The sequence below is a fragment of the Trifolium pratense genome, linkage group LG1 (assembly GCF_020283565.1).
Source record: "Trifolium pratense cultivar HEN17-A07 linkage group LG1, ARS_RC_1.1, whole genome shotgun sequence".
Classification (NCBI taxonomy): Eukaryota; Viridiplantae; Streptophyta; class Magnoliopsida; order Fabales; family Fabaceae; genus Trifolium; species Trifolium pratense.
In genome coordinates, this window is record NC_060059.1 from 41,511,258 (window position 1) to 41,526,741 (window position 15,484).

The window sequence follows — 15,484 nt, forward strand, 5'->3', positions numbered from 1 at the left end:
TTTAAATCGGACGACTGTGAGCTATAACTGCGTCACACAGTTACGACGGGAAATCCAACTCCATCTTATAACATAGTGTGTACCATTAATATTATATTCACCTCAACAAAAACATGGTAAAACAAAAAGGAAAAAGAAAATTGATGAGCAATATGCTTTGATTTCTAATCTCATTCAAAAAACGAGTCAAAACTATAAAATATAAAGAATCACTACAAAACTTTAGCATGTTGATTATTATATTGTTAGTTTTGGACTGTCGGCTCACCTCATCAATAAAACCGAGTATGCAATGCCAAGCAACGCGTTGAATGCATGCCTTAATTTTTTAAGCATTATGTCCCACACCCATCACAATGATGCTACTAAGAAAGATAGATAAAAAGGTAATTGCCCAATCAATATATAACATTCATGTAGCCACCCAAAAAATATATATATTTCAATTCTCACAAGTCTTCTTCATAGTTCATGCACTACATCACAAGACATTATAATACTTATAGCTAGACTTGACAAAAGTTTGTTTCATTCTTAGTCTAAATTATATTCCACATACTAATATCAAAATCAACAACTACCCATCCATTATTTTTCCATACTCCAAATTCTTCCACCTACCATACAAAACAAGACAAACCCACTTGCAAGACTTGAACAAACATACACAAGACACACATTTTTCCCCATTCAACTCTTAAGTTTTATTGCAAACAACATTTTGTTGCAAAGTTTAGTCCCAAAAAAAAATTATTTGATTGCTAATGAAATTCCAGATTATAGAGAGCATGAAATATTGGCTAATAGACCATCCAACCATAGTTTGGTTCCGATGGAGTCCTAGCCAATCATGGGGCTCCACGTGGCCATTCCTTGTCACTGCCATCGCCACTTATATAACGGCTGCACTCACACTACACGTCATCCTTAACATCTTCAAACGCCGACGCGCTGTCCCACTAGGACCCATTCCCGCCATACACTACCTCATTATGTCACTAATCTCCGCCACAATTTTCACCGGCATACTATTCTCTGCGGCTGCAGAACTCCGTGACACACGGTGGCTACTCCGGCGAACTAAAACCACCCCTTTTGAATGGTTCCTCTGTTTCCCACTTGGTATTCGCCCCTCAGGTCGCGTTTTCTTTTGGTCTTACGCTTTCTACCTCTCTCGGTTTCTCCATTTATTTCGAACGTTCTTTGTCATTCTCCGTCACCGGAAACTCTCATTTTTCCGGCTGTTCAACAACTCCATTCTCTTGCTTAGTTCTTTTCTATGGCTTGAATTTTCACAGTCTTTTCAAGTTTTGGGGATTCTGTTTTCTACTTCGGTTTATTGTTTGGTTTATGGATTTAGATTTTGGATTGAAATTGGGTTACCAAGTAAGAATTTTTTGTTTACAGTGAATTGTCAAATGATTTTGTTGGGTTGTAATTTGGTTTGTCATGTTGGAGTTCTTTGGTTGCATTTGTTGAGAGGTGGGTGTAATGGATTTGGAGCTTGGATTTTCAATTCTGTGTTGAATGCTGCTATTCTTTTTCTCTTTTTGAAGTCCTATGTCAATGTGCATTGCCAAAAGAAGAAGAATAGCACCGCTAGTAGTACTTGTGACGAAGGTTTTAAATTGCGGTCACAATAACAATTGAGGTTGTGTCGCAATATAATCTTTGATATTGCAGAGAATTGTGTTTAAATGGAGTTGAATACAGCCTCAATCGCTTTGATGTCATGGTTTAAGTCGCGGCCGCAAAACCAATTGAAGTTGGGTCTAGTAAAATGAGCTAGTCTCATGAACCAACCAAAATTTGAAACTTAGTTAAAGTTAAGGGAATTTATGGAAAATTTTATTGGTGAGGCAAATACTTAGAACTTGGTTTCCGTTGATGTAAATTTTGGTCTTGAGCTTTTTGATGCTTTAGTTTAATTAGGCTCACCTTTGTCTCTTTGAAAATGTTGAGACAAGGAATTGGATACATCATACATAACATATTTCACATACTTTGTAAAGCTTTAATTGATGATTTTCTAATTGAAATTATATAAATATTCAGTGCAGTAAAAAAGTAAACTGCAAAAAATGAACATGGTTTGTTTATTACTCGTACCAAGTCTGTGATTTTTGTGTGAAAACTGGCGTGGGAGGAGTAATCACAAGAGAACCAATATGGACACTAAAATATTTTTTTCCAATGCGGGTTGCAATGCGGGCCGGTTTCAGTTCGAGTGTCACAGCAACAATGATAACAGATAACTATCAAAGTGGCTCTCCCACTTAAATAGCCAATTTTTGTTCCATAAATTATGTTAAATTTAGTATTTTTTTTAAAAAAAAATGTTAAAGGGTAAATGATCATTTACCCCCTGCAAAATAAGCGAATTTTCGTTTACCCCCTGTGCAGATTTTTTTTCTGTTTACCCCCCTGCAAAACATAGATTCCCTCATTTTGCCCCCCGGGTGTACAGCAGGACATGTGACTGTGCACATATGCTGACGTGGCTTGTACGCGTGGAAAAATTTTTTTATATTTTTTTAAAAAATTCCACATAAGATAATATATTATTTTTTTAAAAAAAAATTCCTAAAATAAATAAAAAAAAAAAACGAATTTTTTTATTTTGCATCAAAAATAAAGATTTACTCCAAGATTTACTCCCAAATAAAATTAATTTTTAAAATAAAAATTTTAAAGATTTATTTTCAAATCTTTTTTAATTAAAAAAAAATAGAATCTTTATTTTTTTAAAAACAAAACTTTACTTTTTTCTGCATAATTTAGTGTTGCTGATATAGTGCAAGCAAAGGTTGCTGCATAATTAAATATCACATAAGAATTGAAACTTAAAGTGAATAACTTCGTTACAAAAAAAATTTGCTGCAGATTTAGTGCAAAATAGCACATAAGAATTTCATAATATAGTGCATAATATCATTACATGATTCCAAAAAGAGCATATATAGTGCAAAATTCATTACATGATTTCAAAAGAGGTGCATCAGTCATTCCAAAATGGCACATAAAGTGCATCACTGATTACATAATGAAAAACATAAGTCATTACTAATTAACATCATAACTACTTTGAAATTTTGTTCCAAGACTTCATAGCTCTAAAACAGGTTTCAAGCTTTGATTCATTTCCCAGGACCTATAGTTGGTTTTTTAACCCAATTAGCCTTCTGCCTTTCACTTTGTCTTCTTTTCTCAGGTTCAACCATTGTAGTTTTTTTCTTGACAGTTTTGGCCTTGTCCTTGACTGGCATATCCTTTACTGCATTGTCCTTCACAGATTTGGCCTTCTTTGGAATATCATCATGATTGATTTCAGGAACTGTTGCCATAACTTCATCAGGTATTTCATCAAAAAAACTCTGACTAGCATCAATGACAGCTTCAACTTGACTCTGACTAGCATCAATCACAACTTCAGTGGTTGCAATTGGTTCAGCAATTTCAGTGTTTGCAGTGTCTTGCTTGGATTCACTGTTTGTATTATCTTTGCCTCTTGGTTGTTTTCTCTACAGTAAAGATGTTTAATGAGAGTGGAAAGTGAAAAAGATTAAAACATGAAAGTGGAAAGTGGAAAAGTAAGTTTATTTACCTTTCTGTTCATTGCTTCTGGGTCTTGAGTCTTGCTTTTACATGTTGCTGCATTGTGCTTAAAACTATTACATGTGGTACATCTATATTTTACACCTCTTTTCCTCTTCCTAACACCATCCTCATCAAATTCTCTAATTCTCACCTTCTTTGGCCTACCTGGACCAGTTTTGTAAATAGGTGGCAAAATTTCTGGTCGCTCTTCAGCATTTTCAGGTTCAGGCCACATGTCCATACCATTTATAGTACTCACACCAAAACCATAACAAAGTGCATATTTTTCCTTTGTATAATAGTGATCTACAAAGTCTGAAGGGTTTTGTTTCCTATAACCTAGTGCAGCAATAGCATGTCTACATGGAATCCCAATCAATTCCCAAAAATTACAACTACAAGTTTTTTTGGCAATATCAACTTTAAACTGTTGACCATTAAATTGATGTGCAACTTGAAATTCTTCATCTATGGACCAAGTTGTAATCCATTGACCACTCATATAGACCTCTTTATCTAACCTTCTCATAGGCATGGGCATGATTCTATGTTGCCATTTCTCTAACTTGGTGGTAGAGGTTGCCATCCTATTCATAAGGTAAGTTCTAATCCATTCACACATGGTCAATATAGGCTTATCCCTAGCAACTAAGATAGTGGCATTAAATGACTCAGATATGTTGTTCATCAAAACATCACATTTTGAATAATAAGAAAATGCATGCTTACACCAATTTTTTGTGGGAACTGCCATTAACCAGTCCCAAGCTTTCTTATCAAGAGCCTTAAGTTCATTCATCTTCTGCAACCAGCCTTGATAGTAAGTTGCCTTAGCAGCTCCCATCATCAAATCTCTAATATGAGTTCCTCCTCCAAATTTCTTCTTAAAGTTTGCATATAGGTGCCTGAGACATAATCTGTGCTCAATACTATCAAACATTTCTTGAAACACAGCTATCAATCCCTGCAAAAAAACCAAATACAACCCAACAAAACAACCACTTAATATAACCAATAAAACAATCACTTAATTTAAAATTAGGAAACATGAATTCATTTTTACCTTTTGCTGATCTGAGATAAAAACATATCTCTTATCTTGTCCAATATCTTCCATCAACAACTGGAGAAACCATCTCCAGCTCTCCTTAGTTTCTGTCTCAACAACCCCAAAAGCCAATGGAAAGTATTGGTCATTAGGATCCCTACCAACAGCTATCAGAAGTTGGCCACCATATTTTGTCTTTAGGTGACACCCATCAACTCCAATAAAAGGTCTACATCCATGGATGAAACCCTTTTTACTACCCTCGAAGCAAAAGTAGAAAGAACTAAACCTTGGTAATAAAGATGGAGCTGGTCTTTCAACATTAATCTTGATGGTATTACCATTGGAAACCCTTCTTAACTCATCTGCATACCTCCATAGCATAGCATACTGATTGTTAGCATCTCCATCAAGAAGTGTTGTTGCTATCTTTTTTGCTCTCATTGCTCTTCCAATTGTAATACCCACAGAGTAATTTATTCGTATGTCTTGCATTATATCTCATTGCACAGTCACATGTCCTGCTGTACACCCGGGGGCAAAATGAGGGAATCTATGTTTTGCAGGGGGTAAACAGAAAAAAAATCTGCACAGGGGGTAAACGAAAATTCGCTTATTTTGCAGGGGGGTAAATGATCATTTACCCAATGTTAAATTATAGTTTAAGGCATTTCACAAGTGATATAAATGCAAAAGCCAAACTAAGCAAATCAATTTATCAGGTCTTCATGGAGATGTCACACTTACTATTAATTTTCATGGTCATCTTTAGAAGGCTGTCTGCCTTTTATGTTGGTGAATTTTTGTCCTCTTGTTGGTTAGATTATGAAAATTTAATTCCTGCAATAAGAGAAAGAAATTAGTAAGTTTTCCAGAAGTTTTCAGTTAATCAATCTTGTGAGACCATCCAGTAAGTGTGTATTCTCACAATTGTTAATTTTCATTGTCATCTTTAGAATCACATGGGTAAGATTATATGCCACTAATGTTGGTGAACTCATGCCCTCTTGTTGGTTAGATTATGAAAGATTCGATCTCTGCAATTTAAAGAGAAGAAATTAGTATGTTTTCCGGTTAATCAATCTTATAAGATCTGTTTTTTGTCAAAACAAAAATCTTATGAGACCATCCAGTAAGTGTGTCTTCTCACAGTTCTTAATTTCAACAGTCATCTTTAGAATCACATGGGTAAGATTGTCTGTCATTTATGTTGGTGAACTTCTGTCCTCTTGTTGTTTAGATTATGAACGATTCAATCCTTATAACTTAAAAGAGAAAAAATTAGTAATTTGCTTTGAATCCACTTACCTAGTCCATATTTGGGTTGTTTGAATTGTCATACATCATTATAAATAGCACAAAACATTTAGAGTTGCTCACCTTATCTTTCCAAAGTCAAGCTCAAGGGTTGCAGTAAAGAGTGTATTAAAAAGGAACCGAACAAATATTGCTCATTTGTCTGTCAACCTCAAAATTTTCCAAAACCACCGCTTCAAGGATCTAACACTGTGCGGCCATAACTCTTTGACTACATGATGTCATACACATCTCGATCAAAATTTGCTCAAAATCGAACGGCAGAGATATGTGCAACCATGCAGTCACAATGCATCTACTCCCAATTCCTATAAGTTGTACAAATCATTGCAAATCTTCTACCAAATTTTATATGGAAACCATTGCAAATTTGCAATAAAATTCTAACAACTGCAAATATAGTTGATGACCATATTATCAATTCACATTACATGTAATGATCCATGAATTGGCGTTACTGGTATCCAAAAGCTAAATGAAAACATTAGCCCGAATGTGCATATTTCAATATTCAATAGAGTACGGTGTTTCATTCGTACTAACAATATATCAGAATCAATAATATTAACATTACGAATAGAGTACAAGATTTCCATTGGTGTATATCTAGCTGTGTTTCTTTTCAAGTTTTATTGCAACTGATATAATTTACATGTCAATCTTGTTTGTCAAATTTACATGACGTCCAGAAACTTGGACTATCACCTCATACAACGTCTCATGTTACATTAGTATTTTCTCTAAAACCAACTAGCAATTTTCTTAATCTTGGTTCTCTGATAAAAGCCAAATGAATACCAAAACCAATTTATGTGTAGTTTTTGCCAGAAAGCCTTAAGCCTTGTTGAACTGCAAGATCTCGCGGTGGCACACTGGAAGCCAATGGCTCATTAGAATCAACACACTGCCTTAAAGCGGTCCTTATTTCCTTTAACATCTCGTTAATCTTGATATGCTTTCTGCAATAAGAGACAACATGAAATTTTAACCTAGGACATTGGGGTTCTTTGAATTTCTTGAGTCAATGTTGGAAGTCTAGCTATAGCCTGAAAACAAAATTAACGAACATGCTTGTTGCAGGACTTATTTTTCATATTACAAGATAATAATAGGAAAGGGTAGGCTTTGGTGCAATGGCAAAGTAAAATGCCTAGTGCCAAGGTGGTCCTGGGTTCTAGATGTAGACACCGAGCCCCGGCTATAAACGTATGACCCTTACTAGTCACTAAACTCCACAATGATGGGAGCCTTGTGCACTGAGCCTCCCTTTACAAGATAAATAAGAAACTAAAAGATATACTCAAACTACATACCTCTGGCAGGTCAATCTTATTAAAAACAACAATGTATGGTCGTTCGAGGTACTCGGGGGTTATACATGCGCACCTCCTGCAAAACAGATTAGTATGGAGAAAGAATGAGCGAGAATAAAAACTTCAAAACACGAGGGAGAGATGCAAATTCCAACAAGAAAAGTTGGACTGGCCACAAATTCCTGCCAGTGACTCAAAATGCTAAAGCAAAATAAATGGCAAAGAACAAACAACAAACAGCAGAGTTGTGATAATCAATAGATGGTTTTTGAGAGGTAATTAATCACAGCTAATGAAATTGACACACCAATTAAACTCCCTTCTAAGCATTTGACTGAAAAATTGATTAAAATTCAATGGCGGACATTATGTGAACATGATATTAAATCTTAGATGTGTTGAAATTTCAAATTTTGAATTTCCTATCAATGATTGAGAGGATTTTCAACATTATGAAACTCCCTTCTAACTATAAGCATTTGATTTAGTATTTTTTGTGTGTTGAGGTTTGTTGGTTTTTCTATTTACGGGGGTAAATCTTATATGTCCTCTGCGTCGTTTTTGCAGTGGCATAAACTATGTATATTCCTAGCATACCTTGTGCTAGTGACTATTGGTGATATATTATTAATGTTTGCTTCTTCGGGAAAACAAAAGGAGTCTAAAGGGTGTAAACTAAATAGCCAACAACTTTGATTAAAGCTGCTGAGCCAACAAAAAACCTGAATCTAAATTATAAAATGCAAAGTCCATACTTCTCTGATACTTCTGTAGTCATTTACAGGGTTTTCAGTAGATGCATCAACAACATGGACCAATAGTCGGGTTCTCCTTAGATGCCTCAAAAAATTCGGAATGCATCAATTAAATTCGTCCAAAAAAGAAATTTGGAATTTTAATTTGAAATACAAATAAATTTGAAAATTGGAAGGAAAAGGCATATGAGGCGAGACCCAAATACTCTCTGTTTCTACAATTAATTACTTATTATTAGACATGAGTACAAAAAGAGGAGAGTGGTTATGGTGCATAAGCTTTTTCCTTATACACCATGCATAAATAATAAAAATTGCTTAACGCACCCCCAAATTTCTTAGCGCCCCCCATATACTTAGCGCAACCCCAGTTTTTCTCGCGCGCCCCCAACTTTTTTCTCACGCACCCCCTCCCAAATTTTCTCGCGCGCCCCCCAAAACCATTTTTGTTGTGGAATGGTTTCACATTAAATGTACTTATAATGCCAAAACTATTTTTACTGTCGAATGGTTTTATAGGGTTGTAATCTAAAACCATTCTTCTTGCGAAATGGTTTTGTGTGTTATTTATGTTGGTGGTGGGGGGCGCGCTTAGCAAATTGGGGGGCGCGCAAAGCAATTTGGGGGCGCGCTAAGTAAACTAGGGGTGCACTAAGCAATATGGGGGGCGCATTAAGCAAATTGGGGGCGCGCTAAGCAATCTGGGGTATTTATGCATGGTGTGCTTAAGCAAGGCTTATGCACCATAACTTATGCCCAAAAAGAGAATACATCAATTATATTTCAAAATTATAGAAGGTCATTTGTGTAGAGATAATTTGAAATTATTGGCAATTATTATAGACAAATAAATTAATTGTCAAATGCATCAGAGAATAGAATGCATGAGAAACAAGTATTTTATAGGAGAGAGAAAGAGGAATAGGTCTGACTTTATTCATATTATAGATTATATTTGAATGAATGTCATTTAATCTAATCTTCAAAATTGGTGTATTTATTTTTTTCAAGTAGTATAGTGGTAGAAATTTCACCCTTAAAATAAATAAGTGGGATGACGGAGTTCGAACTTCAACCCCTACATATATAATGTAATATCTCTATCAACTGATCTAACTTCTAAGCTTACATGACAAATTTGTGTACTTTTTAGTATGACACTAGCAATTTAGCTTTTTAGTGACTAGTGACTAATTTTTTTCTCGAGTTAGCCGTGATCTATTTAAGGCATCAATTTCTTTCAACAAATATTTTTCTATATGTACAACCAAAGATCAAATATTAAATTAAATAGTTAAAAATTAAATATCTAATATTTGTGTTACATATTAATGTTTTTCTGTACCACGTATCATGTTTTATTATCACATATCGTTGTTGGTTAGTACAACATTATATTTTACTCCAAACATTCAAGGACAAGTTTTTTAGTCTTTTATTATTATTCCAGACATATCCAATGATATAATCCTTGATAGTAACTTGTGTCAACAAATTGTTTGTTCTTAACGCCATGGGAAACATCATAACATAACTAACTACAATGAGATCGGATATTAGTATCCCATCCCATTGTCATTGATATGATATTCCTTGTTTGAAGGCTGCTGGGGAAGCTTCCTCGAATGATTCATTAAAAAGGAACATTCCACCATTGTTTTCTACCTACTCTTTCTTTCTAAAAGCCAAGTGGGTAGTGGGTCATATTTTGACTTTGTCAACTATTTTATGCTACACACCCCACCCAAATATAATTAATTAGTTTGTCATTTTAAATACGCATATTTTCCATACTATGTGTATAATTTTTTTATAACCTATCATTTTTTTAGAAAAAACTGATCCTATTTTTTTACGAAATCTACAAATTTGGATTTTATAAAAGAGTATTATATTTGTACGTATTTTTTGTATGTGCAAAAATAATGTAAAAGACCATGCTTGTATTGCTAATATAAGTTGGTTTGGTTTTGTTTATAAAGATTCTACTCATATATCTCGCATAGATATAAGTTTGAATTTTGTTATTGATATGAATATTCTGACGGCGAGTAAAATATAAGTACTCTTTAAATAATATTGAAACTTCTCACTTAAATTTTATTTTCTTAAAGCTTTTACCTTTTTTTTTTACGCGAAAAAACTCTTACCTTAAAGATAATCATATCCGAGATACAAAGTGAATTGTTGTATAAAAAAAGGTTTGTCGACATTATAAAAATCTAACAATATGAAAATTATTCATCTAATAGTAAATTTTAGTAGGGTTAAATAAAAAAGAGATATGGTACATATATTTTATGATTTATAAGACTAATTTGTTTAAAAAAACTCAAAATGTAATAGTTTATACTACATTTAGTCTGAAAAATAAAATAAATCGTCTTTCACAATCCCGACTAAAAATGTCAATAGTTTATATCTAATATAAATTTCAACACATCTCATTTAATTTAATAGTAAAATTTATTAATCGATTAATGAAAACTACAAGATAAAAGACTTGGATCATTTAGATCTTAAATTCTTTGCGGTCGAAGAGAGATGTGATTGCAATGAGTTCTAAAGGATCTTAAAATCTCTAGCACAACTTGAGTGACTGCATTGCAGACCGCAATCAGTATCTAAACTATTAGATTAAAATCAAACGGTTCAAATACTTTTCATAAAAATCAGACGATCCAAATTTTAAACTTAAATTTTATATTTAAAATCAATTAAAATCTGACCTTAATATTTGGACGCACGATATCGATTAAACAGTTCAGATGTCCTGTCATACGTTAAAGTGACTGCACACTCTCCGTATGATATGTACTCTGACCGTCAAATACGTCGGTTTTAAATACGGAAAGAATAAAAAGCAAAAACAGAAAAAGAAAAAAAAAAAGAACATGTGGGACAATAGGAGCAGAGAACGGGATCTAGATCCATTCTAAAGTGGACCAAACCAAAACCCACTTGGCAATGCTCTCTCTCTTATAGTAGTTATTATATATCCATTCCAACACTAAAATACAAAACGCTGACGACTACTGTACATCTCGGTGAGGTACACCGCTTCTGATTTCATCCCTGCCTAAACGGTATCCTAATTTATGATTCGCACGAAACCAAACCAAACTCCTGTTACATTCATTCTCACACACACACTCACAATTTCATTACTCTTCAAAAAATACAATATATATATATCTAATAATCTACAACAACATAACCAAAACAGAAGATACAAAGAAAAAACTGATTCTAACCAAGGTGAGTCAATTCTACTATACTCATTTTTATATTCAATTATTCGATCCAATTCGCTGTTGTGTAATTCTCCACTTTCCACTTCAATTTTTTCATGCGTTAATTCAATTTCATTTATCTATGTTTTCTTTCAGGATTTTAGACCTTACTTTACTGTATATTATGAATGAATTCAATTCAACAATATATGGGATTGGAATTTCCTAATTCTGATTTATTTTACGATTTACTATCCCTAGCTATAGCTTCATCAACAAGATTTCAGATTCAAAACGCGATTTACATGTGCTTTTTATTTTGAGGTGTAATTCACATGATAGAATGAATTTAGAACGATTCTTCTCAACCATTTATTTAGTGACTCAATGCATTTTGTGTTTCTAGCTGAAAGCATGAACGTTTTGAAAGAATTTGATGTAGATCATACTATAGATATGAAGCATAAAACATGAATATTGAATTAAATCTACGGTAACCGTGTTGAGAGATGCTTCTACCTCTCACTGATGAGTCATTATGCGTGTTCTGGTTTTTCCAGAGTATCTAACGTAATGGGATGGCTAGGGTATATACTCATGAGTGGAGGAGAGACCTCTCAATAGGCTGACTAGAAAGAACCAAGTGAATATATTTGATTTTATACACATTTAATTATATTTTAATTTATTAATTAAAGTGAATCCAAATATTTTAACAAGTTTTTCACTACTGCTAGCATTCATACAGTTCTTGAATCTGTATTTTTAATTTTTTTTTACATTACTTCATTAATTTTTCCTATTTTCTGCTTATGTTATGTTAGTCTTAACTGGTACTATATTTTGATAAGTAAGCGGGAATTTTTGGCATTTAATTTAATGAATTGCAGCATTTTTGTCTACTTGGAAACTTTAGGATTTGAATAATCTGTAGCCACGTATCATGAAGTCGTGGATCTTATCTATTTGATGGAGATCAGATGGTTTGTGTTCGGAGTTTTATTTTATTTTAAAGCGATTTAATGTAGTACGAATACAAGCCGTCTAATCACCATCCCACAGTTAAGATCCCTTGACGCGTGAATGCACCATTGGTTTGTAGCATTTTTGTTTGCTTCGAAAGTTTAGGATTTGAATTTGAGTCATGTGTAGCCAGTCGGCACGTGATATGCAGTCATGGATCTTTGTCATCTGATGGAGATTAGATGTTTGTGTTCCGAGTTTTTATTTCAAAGCGATTTAATGCAGTAAGAATACAAGCCATCTAATAATCATTCCCGCAGTTAAAATCCATTTAGGATTTGAATTGTCTGTAGCTCGTGACATGCAGTCGTAGATCTTGGTTGTTTGATGGAGATTAGATGGTTTGTATTTTGAGTTTTATTTTAAAGTTGATTTAATGAAGTGAGAATACAAACCATCTAATCGTCCTTGTATGACTGCAGAGTTGTGTTCGAAATTTTTCTTTGTTGATCATTGATACTTTGACATGTCAAAGTTGGAATTCTTTGTTTTCTGTACTTAGTAGTTAGTACTTAATGTCTTGCTCCTCTGCTACTTTTGATTGTCTATGCTGAAAGGAATACTGATCTTAAATATCTGGAAAATCATCCCTTTGAACCATAATTAGCTTATTTCTATGATACAATTGAAATTTAGCAAAATATTAAATCCATTCATATCATGTAATTCCAAATTGCCAAGAATCTGTGAAAAAAATAGTGCTGAAAGAGCATGTTCTGTGAACTCAAAGGGCATTTGAAACTATGAAGTAAGAACTGACTTAATATCCTATTCTCCCCCTCAATGCCAAAGCATTAAGACTCATTTAAATTGTGAATTGCTTAGTTCTAAGATTGAATTATCTCTTTCTTTTTTTTTCTATTTAAGTTAGTGTGTGATTTTGCCCAACTTATATAGCAATGCATTTACAAATTACAACCCGAGGCTCTCTTATTATATTAGATTCCTCACCTCTCGCTTAGCTTATTGTAAATAAATGAGGATTTATACTAATACTATTATACTTGTCCACAACTTTTTGAATAACCAAATAACATTAAAGTACCTTATTGCAGAAGGGAGGTTTTCCAACCGTTCATTGAAGATGGAAGAAGTTTGCACACCTCTCAAATCTGATAGTAGATTAAAGCACCGTCCTTTGACTCCTCTTAGGCTTTTAAGGGGTGTGATATGTTTGGTTGTGTTTCTTTCTACAGCTTTCATTTGTATAGTATATCTTTCGCCTCTGGCAGTTGTAGGATTGCGACTGATCAGCATTCGTTATAGTAGGAAAGCAGTATCGTTCTTCTTTGGTCTTTGGCTATCTATGTGGCCCTTTCTATTTGAAAAGATAAACAGAACTAAAGTTGTCTTTTCTGGGGATAGTATTCCGATGAGGGAACGTGTGTTACTTATTGCCAATCACAGAACTGAGGTTGATTGGATGTACTTGTGGGATCTTGCTCTTAGAAAGGGAAGACTAGGATCTATAAAATACATCCTTAAGAGCAGCTTAATGAAACTACCGATTTTTGGTTGGGGATTTCACCTTCTGGAATTCATTGCAGTGGAGAGGAAGTGGGAGATAGATGAGCAAATATTGCAAAAAAATCTTTCAACATTTCAGGATCCGAAAGATCCTTTGTGGCTATCTCTTTTTCCTGAAGGAACCGATTATACGTACTGCCCGATATCCCTCTCACCTCAAATCTAATGTTTTCCTTTCTAAGTGTGATTACTATTATTATTATTATTATTGATAACATATTAAATTCATTTCAATTCCACAAATTATTTTATTTGTATGTATTATATAAGCAATGTCTGGACTAGCTTTTTAAAATATGGGAATCATGTTTGACATGATTTGCTTTTTATGCAGTGAACAGAAGTGTAAAAGTAGTAAAAAATTTGCTGCTGAAGCTGGGCTTCCTGTGCTGTCAAATGTATTACTTCCAAAAACGAAGGGATTTCACACTTGCTTGGAAACTCTACGAGACTCATTGGATGCAGGTTTATTTTATAACTCCTATTCCTTTTATTTTCTACTATGACACTTGGTTAATTCATAATGACTTTACAGTGATATTTATAAAACTATGTATGTTTCATCAAGATTACCTGCAGTCAGCACATCGGTAGTTGTTAGATTGAGATCAGACGGTCTAGATTTCAAATTTGGTATTTTATTTTAAAATCAAATCTGCATTGAAATATGGATTGTTCGATCTCAATCCAATGACCATCAATGTGCAAACTGCATGAAATTGCTGACTCCGAACAATCCAAATTTGTGTATGTTCCATGTCACTCCCTAGGGAAATAGAATGCCAGTTACCAAAACCAAATTTGCTCGTACTAGCCTACTAGGTATTCAATTATATTTTGACATGGCAGTTTACATAGTGTTCCTTCCTTTTCAAGATTTGTATGTTAAACTTTATCTCTCAATCAAATGCAGTATATGACGTGACAATTGCATACAAGAATCAATGTCCTTCATTTCTGGACAATGTTTTTGGTCTCGATCCTTCAGAAGTGCACCTGCATATTCGGCGTATTCCTATAGAGGAGATTCCAATTTCTGAAACTAAAGCTGCTTCTTGGTTAATGGATGCATTCCAAATCAAGGACCAATTGCTTTCTGATTTCAATGTTCAAGGCCATTTCCCTAACCAACTAAATGAAGAGAAAATCTCAACCTTCAAGTGCCTACTCACTTTGATCGTGATAATTTCGTTTACTGCCTTGTTTACTTATTTTACCTTGTTTTCTCACATCGGGTTCAAGTTGTATGTAGGTCTATCTTGTGCATATCTTTCTATTGCAACACGCTTCAAAATTCAATTGAAGCCTTTAGCAAATTATGTCCATGCATTCTATAACAGCAAGAAACAAAAGAATGCATAGAATAGGGTTTTTTCAATTTTAAAGGTCAAATGTGCAATTTTGGTCTTGAATTTGATATTGATATGTACATTATTTGTTTAATTTGATTCTTTTAGTAGCGTTGTTCAGACAGTACAGAAAATTAAATGTACAATATTACCAACTGGGATTTATGTTGGAAATTGGTATTTGATAGAATTATTTCCCAAAGCCATATTTTGTGCACATTTGCAAATGGTATTGTATGTACTTGTACCAGCATGGTTCCATCTAATGTAAACAAGAGTGTCAAATAAGACCTAACAAGTTCAATATTTTAAGTAGCAATCA

General features: G+C 33.8%; 3 protein-coding genes across 4 annotated transcripts; 2 read left to right on the forward strand and 1 right to left on the reverse strand.

The window, feature by feature from the left end:
- The first annotated feature begins 413 nt into the window (after positions 1–413).
- On the forward strand, positions 414–2,039 carry LOC123886135 (elongation of fatty acids protein 3-like). Its single transcript, XM_045935476.1, has one exon. The coding sequence runs from the start codon at positions 765–767 to the stop codon at positions 1,641–1,643; it is 879 nt and encodes a 292-aa protein (XP_045791432.1). The 5' UTR covers positions 414–764; the 3' UTR covers positions 1,644–2,039.
- An 845-nt stretch (positions 2,040–2,884) lies between these two features.
- LOC123886143 lies at positions 2,885–5,140 on the reverse strand. The gene is made up of 4 exons (XM_045935484.1): positions 4,661–5,140; positions 4,327–4,561; positions 3,605–4,245; positions 2,885–3,521 (listed from the first exon to the last, which is right to left on the reverse strand). Exons 1-4 carry the CDS (start codon positions 5,138–5,140, stop codon positions 3,138–3,140), a joined length of 1,740 nt encoding a protein of 579 aa, XP_045791440.1. The 3' UTR covers positions 2,885–3,137.
- A 5,856-nt stretch (positions 5,141–10,996) lies between these two features.
- On the forward strand, positions 10,997–15,368 carry LOC123886162 (probable 1-acyl-sn-glycerol-3-phosphate acyltransferase 4). Of its 2 annotated transcripts, none has more exons than XM_045935502.1 (4): positions 10,997–11,288; positions 13,342–13,945; positions 14,148–14,278; positions 14,727–15,368. In XM_045935502.1, exons 1-4 carry the CDS (start codon positions 11,129–11,131, stop codon positions 15,173–15,175), a joined length of 1,344 nt encoding a protein of 447 aa, XP_045791458.1. In that variant the 5' UTR covers positions 10,997–11,128; the 3' UTR covers positions 15,176–15,368. The 2 variants fall into 2 exon arrangements, with proteins under 2 accessions (XP_045791458.1, XP_045791463.1); XM_045935507.1 differs by lacking the exon at positions 10,997–11,288 and adding an exon at positions 11,338–11,906.
- Positions 15,369–15,484: the final 116 nt, after the last annotated feature.

What these genes read in the sequence shown, in the direction of transcription:
- LOC123886135 (XM_045935476.1), top strand. Translation starts at nt 765, where the DNA reads ATGAAATTCCAGATTATAGAGAGCATGAAATATTGGCTAATAGACCAT.
- LOC123886143 (XM_045935484.1), bottom strand. Translation starts at nt 5,140, where the DNA reads ATGCAAGACATACGAATAAATTACTCTGTGGGTATTACAATTGGAAGA. An exon ending in AGTTCCCACAAAAAATTGGT is followed by an intron (nt 4,246 to 4,326) that starts GTAAGCATGCAT and finishes CCACTATCTTAG; the next exon opens with TTGCTAGGGATAAGCCTATA. An exon ending in CAGAAGCAATGAACAGAAAG is followed by an intron (nt 3,522 to 3,604) that starts GTAAATAAACTT and finishes TCTTTACTGTAG; the next exon opens with AGAAAACAACCAAGAGGCAA.
- LOC123886162 (XM_045935502.1), top strand. Translation starts at nt 11,129, where the DNA reads ATGATTCGCACGAAACCAAACCAAACTCCTGTTACATTCATTCTCACA. An exon ending in CCTGAAGGAACCGATTATAC is followed by an intron (nt 13,946 to 14,147) that starts GTACTGCCCGAT and finishes CTTTTTATGCAG; the next exon opens with TGAACAGAAGTGTAAAAGTA. An exon ending in ACGAGACTCATTGGATGCAG is followed by an intron (nt 14,279 to 14,726) that starts GTTTATTTTATA and finishes AATCAAATGCAG; the next exon opens with TATATGACGTGACAATTGCA.